The sequence below is a fragment of the Corythoichthys intestinalis genome, chromosome 14 (genome assembly GCF_030265065.1).
Source record: "Corythoichthys intestinalis isolate RoL2023-P3 chromosome 14, ASM3026506v1, whole genome shotgun sequence".
NCBI classification, from domain to species: domain Eukaryota; kingdom Metazoa; phylum Chordata; class Actinopteri; order Syngnathiformes; family Syngnathidae; genus Corythoichthys; species Corythoichthys intestinalis.
This window is the reverse complement of record NC_080408.1, coordinates 46,578,288-46,596,694: the sequence shown is the minus strand read 5'-3', so window position 1 is coordinate 46,596,694 and position 18,407 is coordinate 46,578,288. Positions and strand designations below refer to the sequence as shown.

Genomic DNA, 18,407 nt, shown 5'->3' with positions numbered 1-18,407 from the left:
TATTGATGAATTCTAATTAAATAAACTGTACATAAAGTCATTTTGGAACATGTTTTAGTATGTGGTGTGCCTGAAGATTTTTTCCAATGTAGAAATGTGCCTTGACTCAGAAAAGGTTGAAAAACACTCCTTTAGTACTCCCTCCAAAGTAAAGATGTGTGAATTCTGCGTTTGTGGCGCCATCATGTGGACACCTGCTAAGTGTAGACATGGTGTTACTCCTGAGTGTCATTATAAAGAATTCAACTTGCGCATTCTGTGTCCGTATCCGTTACATGTTGGCTATTGCCATGTATTTGGTTCCGTAGGTCTTTTTTTTTTTTTTGGTGTGCGTTCAAGATAACCCAAATGGAAAAGATAAATTTGGGGGTATTGAGGTCATAGGTTAAAAAATGAATTTCCCGATAACGAATTAGCCTATTTGCAGGTGATAAGAGAAAGGGTCAAAGGTAAAAAATATGGCCATGCTTTGAATTTGACTGCACTCTGAGTGCTAACATACTCTGTTAAGACTATACATATAGAAGAGCTGGCAGTGATTGAGTTAAAGTGCGAACAACAGGAGGAAAGAAAAGTCTTAAATAGGATTATTATGTGAATTAGAATCATATTTTGAGACGATTCGACTATATACAACAATTTAGCAAAACGCAGATGACGAGAAATTTAGTTTTTTAATCTGCTGGTAAACCAAGCCTACCATTATAGGGCTCTAACGTCCCCAACAGGTGGATGACGTCAGCGGAGTCACGATTTCATCTGATTTAGTATGCAGCCCATTGAGGGGGAATTATTCACAACGAGGAAAACGCGACCAAGAGAGCTGCAAAATGTCATTGATGCAGTCTCTCTACTCCAATATTTTTACAGGATATTCTTTTTATCCAAGTATTTTCCCCCAATAGCTAAATAAATGGCATGGTCATGACAAATAACAGTCTTGTGCTAAATGGAATATGAAATAATAAAAATGCATTTATTCAAGACGACATGGCAAAATTACTCCATAATGGTCAAAACTGTCGACTTCACCTTTACTGTTGCACCTCCCGAACGATATGCCACCTAAATCGGGCTTATGTCATTTCCCTTCCCCGGCTTCGGAGAACGTAAACAAACCAAGAGGTGTGACAGCTAGCCGACATGCTAACCCGAACCGAGTGATGTTTCAAAGTCTTTGAAGCGGAAAATCACACATAACTATCCCAGATCACTTCACGTGACGACTGGGTTGTCAATTGTCTTTGCCGATCGGCAAACCGCCCGGCGGAGAGCAATTTACAGCTCGTTCCCCTGCTACTACGGACAGGAGAGCTCGACGGGGAAGCAGCTGGGCAATGATCGCTGAACAAACCGGCCGACGTCGGAGGAGCGTGTAGCTGCCAAATGGCCAACACGAATATGGCAAAATAATGCTTTACTACACGGCGAAGTCGTAAACAGCCAGAGAGAGTCACAGGCGAGCGGCTGCAGTTGTTGTGCAGCTAACATGTGCAGCTAATGTGTATGAGGAGAACTTTTTACATGCCCATCCAAGATCAAACATAAGTAGTCCTTTATTTGAAGAAAGTTTGTAGTGTTTACTTTGTAATCGCTGTATTCGCGGCTATTTTTAACTCAAAGCTGTGATTTCTGATCGGTCGGAAAATTTGAAAGAACACAGGGCACATGAAAAGAGGAATAAACCGAGTATCGTGCTTTCCCGGCAAGGGGATGTGCGATAAGCCGACGGTCATCGGCCGAGGGGGCAAGGAGCATGTCAGCCACAAAATGCAAGCCACCTACATATTAAAATGATCCCAGTATTTGACATAATACAAATCACGATGTTTACTCACTTCCAGGTCCAATGGTCCCACAGTAGTAGGGCTTTTTTTGGCCAACATCCACCGGTGAATTGGAACCTTTTGAAACCCCCAAAAGGCACACACACCTCTCCCTCGTACAGCAAGATTTTTCTGCAGCCGTTTGGCTGGCATGATGCGAAAAATAAACGTATTAATCCGCAAAATCAACTGAATCCTTAGTCCTTCTCATACAACAGTACGGCTGTATAGTGAAGAGGACTCCTTCCTCCATACACGTCACAGCGTCCTCTTTCTCAACTCGAGACTGTTGCCGGAAGTCACTCATTTTCATGGCGCGGGATTAAAAAACTAAATAAATATAGCGATCGCTTCCACACACATCCAAGCGGTCCATTTCATTCAGGTGCATAAACTACCGCGTGTATTATGAAATAAACATGCTTTTTCGTGTCACAGGCACTTAAAAGCAATGGCTACCATTGATAGTGATAGGCATCCAATCCATTTCAAGTGGTAGTGATGTTTCAGTGTCATTGACAGCGCTCGACGTCCAATCAATTTTGACTTTGAGCGAATGCTCAGTGCCGTCAGTGGCATTGGAAGATGAGGATCCACAGCCAGTCCTTCCAGGACTGCAACCTGTTGGTTCCTTTTTAAACAGTGACACCTTTTTAAAACAATATATCGATTTTTGGTGGTTTCATATTGATAACTTTTGGGGCTACAATGTATCGTACCTCTACTTTAGACATTAATTGGTTGTGGAAATAGTCTCGAGAACCAAAAACTTTGTAAATAAAGACGCGTTTTACATGTAAATGCCCTAAAATCCGTTCCAAGCACTACTGACACGCCACATGAAATTTTATAATTGGCGTAACACCGGAATAAAACACAAACACATTTGAATCATTCCATATACCTCACCTAACCATTAATACCTGTAATGAAGCAGATAATAGCACAAAATGCAAAGAAAAAATATATATCTTACCTTTCGAGTGAGGCAATGTTCTCTTTCACGAGATCGATGTTGCATACCAACGATCTCACTCTTCGTGACACCAAAATGCGAAGCCTATGCTCTAATGTAGTGCTGCAACAATTAATCGATTAACTCAAGTAATTCGATGAAAAAAAAGCTTCAAATAAAATTTTGCTGCTTCGAGCATTCGTTTAATCAGAGTAGCTTTGGAATGGTTTGTTTTGAAAGTGTTTGCATTGTTTTATTGACTTGGTGGGTCCACCTCATTCTATTGGCAACAGTGAATATGACATAACTCATTTAAAATGGCTGAATCAAGCTGCTCCCTGTCAAGACTAGGCATGTGCCAGTATGAGATTCTAATGGTACGATAACCTTAAGCAAAAATATCACGGTTTCACGGTATTGCAATTAAAGCTCGAAAATGTGTTACTTTGAGATATCCGTTTTTTTTTTTTTTTTCATTTAACAGAATTTTTATTTTTCAAAACATATTATCAAATTGGAAAATAATTATAATGTTAAAATAAATTTTAAAAAATAACAAATATTCTAATCAAAATAAATGCAGTCCTTTAGGTGAGCCTACACCCATAGCCACAGCTCAACACTATTATCATGAGAACAAAAATAATTGTATTATTTTCCATAAAAAGCACATGTATCTGACTCGTATCATGTTTACATTACAAACACACTCTCTCAACACAGACAGTTGCCAGACAAAAAAAACAACATGTTTTACTACCGCTAGACACACTAAACACTAGAGCTGGGAATCTTTGGGCACCTAACGATTCGATTACGATTACGATTCAGAGGCTCCGATTCGATTATAAAATGATTATTGATGCACCACCCTCCTTTTTTTTTTTTTTTTTAAGTTTTGTACATTAGTTCCAAAATTGTTCAAAAATACTCTCAGGCTATACCAAACTACTATTTCAGTATCAAGTTCGCATATAGCAGTAAACAAATATACAAAAATAACATTAAATAAAAAAACTCCAGTCCCCATTCTGTATCAGCAGCTTTAAAATACATTCAATTAATTTAATGTTGTGAATCAACCGTTAAAGTTGTTAAAATTGCTCCCGTTATTCCATAATTTCCCTTTTGTCTACTTTCGACATGTGAAAGTTTTAAAACTATTTTAAAGATAGATTCAAGTCAATATTTTACCGATTTAGGAGTATTTTAGATAAAAAATTAATTAGGTTTGCTTGGAAGATTCGCTACAACAGCCTTGCAGGGAAGTGTACTGCTTTAAGATGGCGGCCGTTTACTAACGCCCGCATCTAGCTTTTTGTAGATATGCTGCTTACGCTACCGAATCTATAATGCATCTAGTCCTATATAAATGATATCTACCATAACATTATGTGGCTGTACTTTGTAGCAGCTTTTCGGCAGCAGTCAGGTATGTTGTTTTTTTTATCTCGTGGCATGAGTTGAGCTAGAGCCGTGAGTTGAGCATTGGCATTATCTGAGGGGCCAGGTAATGAGAAGCATGATGTTTAGCTACTCTCGCTCCGTTCTGTCCCGAAGACCGCGCGGCGCGCTGAGTGTGTTGTACTTCCGCTTTACTTGGCATATTTCAATAATCGAAATTTGGATGTTTGTGAATCGTTCTCGAATCTTCCACGGCCGAATCGCGAATAATCTAAGAATCGGAAATTTTGCACACCTCTACTAAACACGCTGGAGTTAGCTCTCGTAGCTGGTGGGAAACGTTCATGACAGTGTTTACTAACCTTTAATCTTGTATCGATGCAAAATCATATTGGAGGTGTTGCCACCCCAGCAGCCACTCTCCGCAATCAGGTTTTACATGTCCCTCCTCGAAGCTTCGGCCGTATGCAACTTTTCTGTAGCCAAAGTATTCCCATACCAGCGATTTCGTTTTCTTCGATGGGGGAAAAAGTTCAGGAGTTTCACCTCCTCCAGCCATCGTGTAGCACAGCTAACTCAGAGGGTTGAGCCTTACAGCTGCAAGAGGGATTTCTCCATGCATTTTTGGGACATAAAAAATAGCTAATGCGTTAGGGACGGTATGACAGAAATTTTTTACGGGTTTGAAACATTGACATTCTCATAACACAGTATACCTTGACACCGGTAATCGTAACATGCCTAGTTAAGACCAGCATGAGGTAAGTTTTTGTTTGCGCTTATGTTTTTTAATGCATTCCTAATTTAGTTTGTAGGTATATTTTTAGCAGTTTTTTTTTTTCTGTGGAAATATGTGTTTGAACGATTTGTTAAGAGCACTGTTAAAAAGTTACCATTTTATAGCATTTAAGCTAGCAAACTTTTGTGAGCCAATTGTTCTTACATACTCATTGATTTTTTTTTTTTTTTTAATACCGTTTGAGGCTATGCTCAAGTATTTTATTTTTAAATGAAATCGCAATTTTGCATAGTATGAAGAAACACTCGGGAATTTTATTTTTATTCACATTTAATACTCTTTTGAAAGTGCAATCTTAGCAAGCCTTTGTTTTGCATCTCCTAAAATTGATTCCTCAACGCAATATATATCTTTATCTGAATACTCGATTATTCGAACTAGTTAATAGATTAATCGACTACAAGAATAATCGATAGCTGAAGCCCAACTAGATGTAATGAACAATCTGTACGCTACTCCGAGCCTCGTGCGAAATTAAATAAATGTTGCATACTTGCACAGTTATTCCCTTTGTTTGCCTGCCAGCGCACCCTAACATCATGGCTGAAATGTTGTAAACAGGGACGCGATCGAGGACCCGGCGAGAAGTTCTTCCGCTTGACTCTCACAAAAGATGTCCAAATCCTTGCAGAAGAAGGGTTTTTCCGGCCCACTCAGGGTCTTGTGCCTTCGCATGAGTAATTCATCGCTACACATCGAGAAGGCAGTGACGAATCTCGCGAGTAAAACCCAGAAAATGTTTGCAATATATGGCGGGGATAGCGTGGTGCTATACTTCGTATTGAAGTGCTGGCCGAGGTCTTGGGGGAATGACGTCATCACGTAGCAGCTGGCAGCGAGGCGCATCCTTCGTTGCTAAGGTGTTGCTATGGCAGTGACTCAAAAACTAAGCGGTCAATTAAAAAAAAAATTGGGTAATGTGAGTTTTGAGACAGCGAATGATGCATTCGTGCCAATTTAACCGAGTAAAACGCTCAATCCGAAAAGCTCTTCAGCTGCCCTTAAAAAAAAAAAAAAAAAAACTACGTGAGACAAAAACATGAAGAGCCTTCTGCTCATTTGGCTCAGACATCTACCCGCTACAGCAACAATACCGTCGTGCCTGTGCACGTCATGACACTGTGATGCCCGAATTGAAATGTCATCAATAATAGGCCAATAGGAGAGCAGCATAATGAAGGCAATAGGATGGGAAAGATTATGACCAATAGGGCACTGGATCTTATGGTGTGACATTCCAAAGCAGAAAGCAGGAAGTACATATGTATCTTTTACAGTATTGAGTAGCATTTATGCCTCTCATAACCTGAAATTTCTTTAACAAGAAGCAACATTTTCCTGTTTAAATGCGTCACAACCTGAAAATAACATTTGTAAGGTTGTTCGTAAGCACAGGTACCGTTGTATCTCCTTCTTCAATATATTGTCACACCCTTACTTAGCAGGATTAAGAATTGGGTTGGGCATCGTTTGAATTTGAACAGTTCCAGTTCCGATATCACGTTTCAATTCCGGTTCCAAACGATTCTTTTAATTAGCAGGGTCAAAAAAATTGCATAGTTTATATTAATTTCTTCTCTATTATTTTTTAAATTATATGAACTTTCAATTAACTTTTCTATGAATTTCTTACAGGGCTATTTTTGACTTAAATAAATATCTTTAAACTTGAATATGACGACGTTTCAAAAGCTCTCGTAGAAAACATTTGCACATATTCTTTTGCCTATTTTTTAGAGTGTCTTATGCTGCAGGCATTTATTGTATTGCATCGTTTGTTTTCGGTGGTATTTCTACAAGTTGAAGTGCCTGTAACAGCATAAAAAAAATAGAATCATATTTTAAGACGATTTGACTATATACACAATAATTTGGTAAAGCGCAGATGACGAGAAATGAGTCTTTTAATCTGCTGTTTAGCCCCGCCTGCCATTATAGCGCTCTAGCATCCCCAGCTGGAGGATGACGTCGGCAGTTTCACGATTTTATCCGATTTAGAATTCAGCCCATTGAGGGAGAATTTTAAGAACAAGAAAATGCGACGAAAAGAGCAGCAAAATATTGTTTCAATCCCTCTACTCCAATATTTTTACAGGGCATATTTTTTATTTATTTTTTTTATCAAAGTATATTTCCCCAATTGCTAAATAAATGGTATGGTCATGACAAATAACAGTCTTGTGCTAAATGGAATATTAAAACTGCATTTATTCAGTACGACAGGGCAAAATTACTGCATAATGTTCAAACCTGAATGGTATTTTATGCCACTGGAGTTAGTCCGGCTTTTGTCATTTCCCTGCCCTGGCTTGGGAGACGGAAAAAGAGGGTAAACAAAACGTGACAGCTAGCCGACATGCTAACCGGAACTGAGCAGTGTTTCCAAGTCTTATTCTCGCCTTTCGAAAATGAAAAATCAAAAAACTACCCAGGATCATGTCACTCGGCAGCGAGGGTGACAGCCTTCACCGATGGGCCAGCCTCCTGCAGCGAGCAAGTTTCGGCTAGTCGTTCCTCTGCTGCGAGCAGGAGTGCTTGTTGCCGGGGAAGAAGCTGGAGAATGACCGCCGGACAAACCGGCTGACGTCGGAGGAGCGCGTGGATGCCCGAGCCCAACCCGAGGATAGTGGTCTACTGCCATCCACACGAAGAGGGCAGAGGGGGCTCGAAGTCTGGACGATATACACGAGCATAAGCAGAGTATAGCTTTCTCTCCGCGGGCACACGAAGATGACCGAGGGGGGTGTGTGACAAGCCGCCGGTCGTCGGCCGAGTGGCCTTCTCGGTCGACAAGGAGCATTGTCAGCCACAAAATGCAAGCAATCTCCTTATTAAAACGGTTGCCATAATTCAAGTATTTGACAAAATACAAAACACGTAGTTTACTCACTTTGTCGTAAGTCCAATGGTCCCACAGCCGTCGGACTTGCTTTGGCCAATCTCTGCGGTGAACGGGAACTTTTTGAGACCCAAAAAGACTCACACGCCTCTTCCTGCTGCAGCAACAAAAACCTGCAGCACATTTGGCTGGCGTGACGCAAAAAATAAACGAATTGATCCGCAAAATCTGCTGAATCCGCAGTCTATCTGCATGCTATAAAGCAAGGCTGTATTGTGAGATGCTGACCCGGGTGACGTCACATTTGCTTACTTCCTCAATCGAGGAAGTAACTCGTTTACACGGCGCGGGTTTCAAAAAATTTGACATATGAATCGATCGCTTCCACACACATCATTGCAGTCTATTTAAATTCAGGAGCAAAAATAACCGTGTAAAATATGAAATAAACATGTTTTGCTGTCTTAGGCACTTTAAGGGTAAACATCTTGCAGATGTCAGAGGGTGAGTGTATTTACCCTTGATATTAATTTGACTACTTTTTAAGTGTGATTTCTTTCTAAACTGGTATATTGTTCATCCGTCCACAAGATGACTTTATTGTAACTTTGGACTGTAGTTTTTCTTTTGTTTTGCTATGTGTGCTTGGCTTCCCCTAGTTGTGACTTACTGGAAGCAGCAGACAAAAAGAACATTCATTGGAAAAGAATCGCTGGGGTGTACAGACGCTACACACCTCCTCTGCACTGCACATCGTTGGGAACCCTTGATAAAACAAAATCTGTAAGTTTGCACGTTTTAACAGAGAATCTGATATCATTTCAGTGTTAATTCTGTTACTTTGTTGTCATTTCATGAAGTGAAGCAACAAGTTTCTGTGCTAAGCTTAATTATCTACTTCATTTGATTTGCTCATAACTGAGCTAGTCTTCAGGTAGCTTCTCCTTCGTGGTGTTCGGCAGCTATTTTTTCCTGGTCAGCAGTCAGGGCATCGAAACTTGAAATTTAAAAAATTCGAACGTTTCCGGGAGAACCGGAGTGTTAGTCCCGGATTCCATCAATTCTCGCAGTCTGTGTAATGTCATGATGACATAATCTCGCATAGCAACATGTCGCTATTTTGAGAGGGGGGCACGCACAGGTAAACATCCGTAGACAAACGTCTGAAATTCATATTTTTCATATTTCAGCTGTGTTTTGCATCTTTTTTTCATAAAAACATCTTAAACATGACTTAATATTATCACGAGTCACTGCCGACAGACGCGAGGAGGCGATACAATAAAAAATTTGCGTGTATTGGCCTGCAAATCTGCCCACACAAAGTCGCAGCTGATAGCTAGATAAACAATCCTAAGGAATTGCCTCATAAAGTCACCCAGTAAATTGACCTTAATCAATTACGTGGAAAATGTACTGTGTGGAACTAAGAAAACTGGTAGTATATACGGAGTGATTATTTCTGCCGTAACCGGTAATTCACCTCCAAGCATTATTTAGCTGTGTACACGTCACGGCAAAATAACCAATTCCCACCAGGCCAATAATATACTGATTGACCGATCAGAGCAGTTCACGGCAAAAGAAAAATAACGCGTTGCGAGTTGTCGGTTCCGGTAATAATAACTACTGCCTAGTCTATTGAATCCTAGCAGCTAATTGAGGCAAAAAAAAAAAAAAAATCGATTAAAGTTTACTCACCAGTAATAAAATGTCGGCTACAAACGTAAATGTGCTTGGTCCATGGAACCGTCTTCTTTTACTGTTTCTCGATTGATTGCTTGTCCTTTTCTTCTCACGAGGAAGAATGAAGAACTTCAAATGCGGCTCCGAACTCTTCCTTGTGTTACAATCCGCAACACGGCAACTTTTAGTCATTCCGACGGAAAAAAAGACCGCAAATAAGACAAAAGTTCAACGTGTTTGTACTACAATGCACGGCAGAGCAACTGCTTATGACTCGTGTTTTGACTCCATTTCAATATGGCGACGCTTTGTTGTGGCTGGTGACGCCATTAATGCCCTGACTGCGAGAATGCTCGAAGCCCAACCCTAGTTAAGAACCACTGCATTAACATATTTGAGGAAACAAACTTACAAACGTCAAAGACACCTTTTTCCTCAAGCTCGATTTTCTATAGGCATTTTTGCTGATGGTTTTCAATCTTGAAAATATGACGTCTTTTTTTTTTTTCCATGGAATAAATGTTGAAAACACCCATGTACACATTATTATAAACAATACCAAAAAAAAAAGAAAACAAAAAAAGAACTCCTCTAATGTGCCTCTTTATTTTAAATAAAAATAAAAATGTCATTTCATTGTCCCCCCCAGCAGTCCAAGACGACTGTGTGTGTCTGCGTGTGTGGAGGGAGAAGACGTGTGTGTGTGTGTGTGTGTGAGTGTGTAGTGTAGTGTAGCAGAAGAAAAGGCTGATGCTGACTTCTTGGGGTTTTTTTTTTTTTTTTTTTTTTTTTTTTTTGTACAAGGAAAAGAGCTCGTCTTGTTGGGTGCTGCTCACACATTCATAGTGCCTGTGCCTATATCGCATATGGCTCCCATTATAGGACCCCCCCGCCACCACCACCCCCAAACATGACCAATATTGCACACGCTCATTTATTCATCTCCATTCTAGACATGCTTTCCTATGTGTGTATGTATACATATTTAGCGTATACATACATAGGTATGTACACCTAGGCACACACATAATTAAACATGTATAATTGTACATATATATTTATATAGACCTATAAATTTACATGTACATACATTTATAAAATTCTTTCCCCACCCCGCACATTCATACACGCACGCGCACACACAATGCATGTGTGAGTCTATGTACACAATTTCTTGCACGCAGTTAAAAAAAAAAAAAAAAGTTGGTTCCTATGAAAACAACGCCAGGTTGCAATTTGGACACTTTCAATGGATTTCCAATGTGTATTTTAAAGCTGTGAAATTAATCATCAATAATAATAATAATAATAATACAATTAAACAAGAGGGCAAAAAAAATCCCTCAAAAAAAACAAACAAAAAAAAAAAGGCAATGGTGCTGCAACATGTGGTCCTCACTGCAGGTAAGTGGTTAATTTGCATAATGTATATTTTTAGGATCCTTTCCCTAGTTTTGTTTTTATTTTATTTATTTTTTTAAATAAACAGCAGTTTATTTGGATTTTTTATAAACCAGAAAAAAAACTCTACAGAGAAAGTTCCGGCTAACCACACCATTTCACGCAGTCTCCCCATTTTGCTGCCGACAAAAAACAACCCCCCCCCCCCCCCGCTCGGAAAAAAAATGGAAAAAGTGTTTTTGACATCAAGCTGTACAGCGCGGTCGAAAAACATTACTTACATCTGAGCTCGTTTTTGTTTTTTGTCGTTTTTTGTTGTTTTTTTTTTGTTTTTTTTTACAGGTACAGCCATAATCAAGGCACAAAGATCTACAAGTAGATTTTTCTTTTCAATTGAACTTGTACAAAATAATATTACACTTTACAGTCTGTACAGGAGAATTCCACCTTGCACAGTGTACAAGAAAAAAAACTGAAAAAAAAAACAAAACATTTTGAACTCCCCTTCCCGCAGTTAAAACGATGGTATGCGTGTTTACGTGTGCGTGTGTGGTGGTTCGGGGTCCGAGTCTGCGGAGGGGGCGGGGCTAAAGTGCACGTAGCGGCGGCGGCTCCTTCGGGGGAAGAAAATCCCACTTTTTCGTCAACGTGCGCCCCGTCTCTCTCTTTTCTCTCGGTCCGCAAAGCGTTTTTTGTGTGTTTCTTTGTACCCCTCCTTTAAAAAAAAAAAAAAAAAAAAAAAAAAAAAGTGGTGACGGGTTAATAAATATCGCATTGATGCTACATTGTGTGTTCCTCTTGGGGGAGAATAATTCAAATCTTGGAGGAAAAAAGGAACCTGATGCAAAGTGCATTTATCGCTTCATTCGCTTGCATACGCACGCACACTCAACACTGAGGTCCTGTAGGTGTCTTCATGTATCCGAAAAAGATAGGGGGTGGGGGAGGGGGCAAAGAAACGGAGGTAGCCTGAAGCTTAGTGGAATGACAAAAATAAAAAAAGCAACCAAGGAATCAATCGAATCTTCTCGTCGCAGATGAATCCCCGAAAAAAAGCCAAAGAAAAAGAGGAGGAGGATTTGACACACTTCAGTAGTACTTGATGGTCCTCTGGAGGAGGCGGGAGGTCTCATCACAAGAGTTCGTACTGCCGCAGGTGCATTCTCTGGATGATGTCCCGGCAGTCGTTGAAAACCCGCCGAATGTTCTCCGTGTCCACGGCGCAGGTGAAGTGCGGGTAGCAGTAGTGGCGACCGTCACCGCTCGCCGTGCTGATCCGCTGGGACGGGGAAACAGACATCAGAGTCAATTTAGAAGATTATAAATTCAAATTTAAATTAGAAATTTAGAATTTATTCAGTAGCGTTAACGTTGCTTCAGGTTTTAGAAGCGGCGGGCTGGCAGATTCCCTCCATGCTGCAGTTGACTTATAAAAAGAACAGTGGTGTGTGCGTACTATGACCACTGGGAGGCAGCATTTTGAGGGGAAGCGCGAGCTTTCGTCTCAATTATTTTTTGTTACGCCCGCCCCAGGAAGACGTAAACGTTTCGTACCCCCCCCCCCCCCCCCCCCAAAAAAAAAACAACTTTCTGCCGCCACTGTAAATAGTATCATTTGTTCATAAAATTGAAATTTTAAAGAAAAAAAATAAACAGGTAGTCCCCGGGTAACGATGTTCCAGATTTACTGTAGGTGATTTCAATTTTAGGACACTGGTAGTCTTGTCTGCCATTTTGTCTCCAGTCGTTTTTTTATTGTTATTGTTTTTTGTTTTTTTTTAAATAATGTTGACTTTTGTTTTGTGATGCAAGCTTTTATTTTGGCGCAGTAAGCATAGAGCAGGTATTACTTCCACACGCGAATAAGAGCACATGTACACACAAAGAAGAAGCACACACGAAGAAGAGCACATTTGGTCGCGCAGCCGAGTGAGAAAGAGAGAGGGTATCGATTAGAGCTGCAAGCCTGTACGCACATTTTGATAAGCCGCTTTGAAACTGTTCAACATTTAAAGGCATTGTGTTTTTTTCCATCTACGGCATCATCACTGGATGCTTTCTTATGGGTCATTTAGTTTGAATCGCACAAAAGAAAAAAAAAAGTATTTCTATCGTTGAATCTATAATGTATATATCTATATCTGCCGTCAATGTTTGAGAGGAAATGATGTCAGTTCGCGCATGCTATGAGTGTTGCTTCTTGTTTATGACAAGAAGCATGGTGGTGTTTGTTTGTGTTAATGTTTATTCTTTCGAGAGTTAAATAAGGCAAATCAATGCTAATTTTGATTAGCGCTTCAATGGTGTATTCTATTGTGAATTTGCATTAAGTGAGCGGCGCGTTCGGAAAACGAAATATATTTTGAATATGGCGGAAAACACTCAGGTGACTTGAAGTTCCGCTCTGAGACTGCCAATTTGGCCAAATTTCAAAATTGTCCGATATGCATGTGTGATACATCATTGGAAAGCTTAAAATCTTGGACAGGAGGGCTTTTTATTTTATTTTTTTAAATCTGTTTTTTAAACATCAAAACCCTATCTGGAGGTGAGAGCACACGAGAGCAGAATTACAGACGCCATGACTATTAATATCGCGTAGTTACCTTGTTTCGATCCAAAAACGCCATGTCGCATGTATCACTGAGTATCAAGACACAGCTGTGAATGGCCACAGCTGGATTTTGGGGGGATTTTATGGGTGAAACGTGGTCATATAACATCGAAATCGCAGACATCAAGGAGTGGTCGAGATTTTCTTTTTTATATATTTACCCTTTTAAACTTTTTTTCCCTCAATTTTTCTTTGTTTAGATCGATTATTTATCATCTACCATATCGGGGAAAATGCTTCAGTAACACAAAAAAACCCAAACAATTTAGCGATAGTTATGAGGTAGATATCCGTGACTTTTTTATAGACGCCATTTTGATCATTGTGACATAATTTAAAAGTTCAAAATATGCGAGCGAATAATTTCTAGTCTTTTTTTTTTTTTTTTTTTTTTTAAACAAAATATTAGACATCAGTTAATGATTCTAAGCTAAAAATGACAGATATTTTGAATAATAAATATAATTACTTACCTTGTTTTCATGGCTGGGTAAAAAAACAAAAACCGTTGCGCGATGTCTGTAAACGGGGGTTTCCAGGGTAAAACGGGCAAATTAAAAATAGTTTGGGGGCTTAATGCGCCATGAATCTACTATGGCAGCATATAGACATATTGTTCTATCAAACACAACAGTTGTTTTGGCTTAAAATACAGCAGTTTCTTTTGAAGAGGAGTGCAAGAGCAGATACTGCTTTTTCAGTCTTTTTTGTGTTTTCCGCCATAGAAAAGTTTCCGAGTTACTTCCCCTTTACTTCTGCATTTCACACAAGACGCCTAAGAGTCCCCCGCAGCTGACCATGTAAACAAGTGAAAGTGAAAAGTCCTCCCTCACTCTAGCATGTCAACCACGCTGTGCGATCAGGTACACCACACAAAAATACATCTACCTCATTAGAACCCGATTCATTACATTATGAAAGGTTTTATTATTATTATTATTTCTATTAATATTTTAATATTCCAATTTGTATTCGCAATGTACTTGTTTTGCTCTGTGTAATTGCTATTTGCAATAGTACCAGCAGTATTTATTAAGGATTTAGTGTAGGTTTTCTGGCAGTGGAACGAACTAATGAATTATAATGTATTCTTATAGGAAAATCCTACTTGACATATGAACATTTCGACTTATAAACTAGGTCTTGGAAAGAATTAACTTCGCATGTAGAGGTACCATTGTATATGCATCCTTTCATTAATTTCCATGCATATTTTGGTTCAAATTTTTTGTTTTCTTTTCAAAATATTTTAATAGAAATAACATGTCTACTTACAAGAAACTCGTCTCGAATGAAGAATTTTGCTCTCGTCACTCTCGGGTCCTCGCCGGGTTCGGAAGTTGCTGGAGCAAGAACAGACTGTTAGTCAACGGCAACGTGTGGAACGTTTGCATCAATGGTTACGTGCGAGTTGACGCCACCTTCATTTGGTATGGTGTATCGAGCATATTCGGGGAAGTAGTCTTCGATTTTGGATTTTCCAGCTAACACTTTTTCGGCGAGCATGTCTTGCTTGTTGAGGAACAAGATGACAGAGATGGTGCGTAACCACCTGCCAAAGTCAGCCGACGCCATGAGCATTCAGAACGTTCGACGAGGAAGGAAAAGGACGACGAAACGGGAACTTGCCTGTTATTCCAAATACTGCGGAAGAGGTCCAGGGCTTCCCGTAGCCGGTTGGTGTTGTTGTCTTCCCTTATTACCATGTTGTAGCTGCTGCTGGCCACCACGAAGATGATAGCCGTGACGTCTGTGAAGGGAGAGAGAGAATGCGACGTGAGGCGGCAAAAACGGCAAAAATAACAGTAAATGCGGGCCCGACCGTTAAAGCACTGGATCCATTTTCTCCTCTCGTCCCGCTGACCTCCGACATCAAACATGCTGCGAGCAGAGGAGACAAAGTTATGAGGAACGACAAAGTCTCAACAATAATGCAACAATGTGCATATTCAGAATTCACTTTTGCTCTTGTCAACTTATTGGCTGCCATTGTCAGTTATAGAGGTCCAATCTATTGCCATCAATGGCAGCCAGTAGGTTAAAACAAATTAAACAAATATCTTCCATTTACAAAATGAATATACAATCAATTTAGTTTATAATACTATACTGTTTAATATCATGAGCAGTCCAATTGTTTTGGTTGGCCAGACTTACTGAAAGTTAACTTTATCTACTTGGAACCTCGTCTCGAAAATCCCTGAAGTTAACACTCGGCAGCGTAGCAGGTCCTGAAAAACAAAGATGGCGTCATGGTGGAAAACTACGCGTAAGCAGGTGCAACGACGAGTCAGAACGCGCGGGAGAGCTTACTTGGTCTGTTGGCGTGTAGTCGCTCTGTCTTACTGAGTCAATTCTGTCCAGGAAACTGCAGAGAGATAGAAAACACACATGCATTTTTCAATGAAACAAGCATTTTATATAGATCAGTGAACAAAATTTGCTTTTTCAGTGTATTGTAGGCCGTCAAGTTAGTGTCAACACACACGGAAATTTCCAATTTTTCCCCCCATCATGCATTTAGAAATTACACAATCATGTTTTTTGACAGCTGGGGAGGAGGTGCAGAAGTGGTTTGTGTCCACAAGAGGGCAGGGCTGCTCAGTCTGGGCTATTTTTGGTCATTTTGTCGCCCCTCCAGCTGGAGTGATTACATAAGGCAGACTGTGTTCAGATGATAGCATAGGATGGTAACGTCAAGAGCCTAGCTCTGGACACAACAGACCAGATTCGGGCAGGCTTGGTGTCCAACATAAATGCATAACTCCAAACACGCAATTACCGGGATGAGCATTTATTGTCATTTGAATGTTGGAAAGATGACAACGCAACAACCAAAAGCAATGCTAACACAGTAAACTGGTTTGGGTACACATACCACCTGAAAAGTTAGCTCAACACTTACTGCATAGTTTCTTTTTTCCCAAAACAATATATCAAGTTGTTTGCAGTGCTTCCATGGAAAAATGCAAATGATTTTTTTAACCCTTCGAAGGGCAAGTGACTATTATTGTTTACTTTAAAAATCCTTTTATAAGTCAAGTGACAACTACATCTGCCGATTACCGGTTTCCATGTATACCATGATTTGATAACATCACAGTTTCAAAACCGCAAAATTTTTCCGTCACACCGTCCCTATGGTATTAGCTCTTTTTTATGTCCCAAAAATGCAGGGAGAAATCCCTCCCTTGCAGCTGCAAGGCTCAACCCTCCCCTATCGGTTGTTGCTCAGTGTCAGTGAGTCTGCTGTGCTACACGATGGCTGGAGGAGGTAAAACTCCTGAACTTTTTCCCCAATCGAAGAAAACAAAATCGCTGGTATGGGAATACTACAGAAAAGTTACAGAGGGCAGTGGCTTTGAGGAAGACCAATCAACAAGTAAAACCTGTTTGCAGAGGGTGCCTGCCGAGGAGGCAATACCTCCAATATGATTTCGCATTTATACAAAATTAAAGGTTAGTAAACACTGTCATGAATGTTTCCCACCAGCTACGAGACAACTCCAGCATGTTTAGTGTGTCTAGCAGTGGTAAAAGGTGTGTTGTGAAAGAGAGTGTATGTATGATGTAAACACGATACGAGTCATACACATGTTATTTTTGTTCTGATAAATAATGTTGAGCTGTGGGTTTAGGCTCACCTAAGGCTCACCAAAGGACTGCATTTATTTTATTTAGAATAATGTGTTATTTTTTAAATGTATTTTAACTTGACATTATGCTTATATTCCAATTTGCTAACATGTTTTGAAAAATATTAATCCTTTTCAATTGATTTTTTTTTAAAATTCAGATATCTAAAAGTAACACATTTTAGAGCTGTAATTGCAATACCGTGATAAAGTAACACATTTTAGAGCTATAATTGTAATACCGTGATACCATAAAACTGTGATATTTTGGCTTAAGGTTATCATACCGTCAGAATCTCACACCGGCACATGCCTAGTGACTACGGGCTGGGTTGAGAAAATTATTTTTAACAGATAATCAGTACCCACATACAGTGGTACCTCTACTTACGAAATTAATTGGTTTTGGAAGTAGTTTATTAACTTGTAAATTCTGTAAGGAGAGACATATTTTCCATTTAAATGCCCTTATCTGTTCCAAGCCCCCCAAAATTCAGAGATAAATGTTTTAGAACGCATAAAAATGCATGTAAATAGAGGTACTAATGTAGTACTAATCTATACCCACAGTCTAGTCATCTATGGGTATAGACAACTATACCCAGAGAATATTTAACTGTGGGTACAGTTTAGTAATCGTTAGTAATCTTTACCCACATATTACTTAACTCTACCCGAAGATTGCTAATCTATACCCACAGTTCAGTCATCTCTGGGTATAGATAACTGAATTTTACCCGGAGATTACAAAATTGAGGGGATAGTTTAGTCATCTGCGGGTACAGACAGTATTTCTGTACCCACAGTTTAATAATCTGTACCCACAGTTGCACACAAAGGGCAAATTTTTAAAACAAATTTGTAATGTGTGGGTTCAGATTAGTATTCTGTACCCACAGTTTAGTAATGTGTGTGTACAGATTAGTAAACTGTGTATAGATGTACTTATTAAATTACTTATTAATCACTTAAATTATTACAGATTAGCATTCTGTACCCACAGTTTAGTAATGTGGGTACAAATGAGTAAAATATGTACATATTACGAAACTGTTGGTACAGAATACTAATCTGTGTGGGTACTAATTAGTAAATTGTGTACTTACTGTATTACTAAACTGTGGGTACAGATTATCTTTTAAAAATATTCTTTCTACCCTGGCACCCGGGGTGCTCTGTAAGTGACTATTTTTGGTCATTTCAAAATTTTAAAAATTTGTTGCCTTTTGGTACTGGTCTTTCTAGTAC

General features: G+C 39.5%; 1 protein-coding gene across 2 annotated transcripts in view; it reads right to left on the bottom strand.

Moving 5' to 3' along the window:
• Positions 1-11,202: 11,202 nt before the first annotated feature.
• The window catches only part of LOC130930445 (guanine nucleotide-binding protein G(olf) subunit alpha), a 155,703-nt gene continuing 148,498 nt past the window's right edge, over positions 11,203-18,407 (bottom strand). For both annotated transcript variants that reach the window (XM_057858410.1, XM_057858411.1), the window contains exons 6-12: positions 15,838-15,892; positions 15,682-15,755; positions 15,347-15,405; positions 15,154-15,274; positions 14,946-15,076; positions 14,800-14,867; positions 11,203-12,189 (exon numbers count right to left, since the gene is read on the bottom strand). In XM_057858410.1, coding sequence (XP_057714393.1) covers positions 12,043-12,189; positions 14,800-14,867; positions 14,946-15,076; positions 15,154-15,274; positions 15,347-15,405; positions 15,682-15,755; positions 15,838-15,892 — 655 coding nt within the window. In that variant the 3' untranslated portion in view covers positions 11,203-12,042. The remainder of the gene's footprint in view (positions 12,190-14,799; positions 14,868-14,945; positions 15,077-15,153; positions 15,275-15,346; positions 15,406-15,681; positions 15,756-15,837; positions 15,893-18,407) is intronic.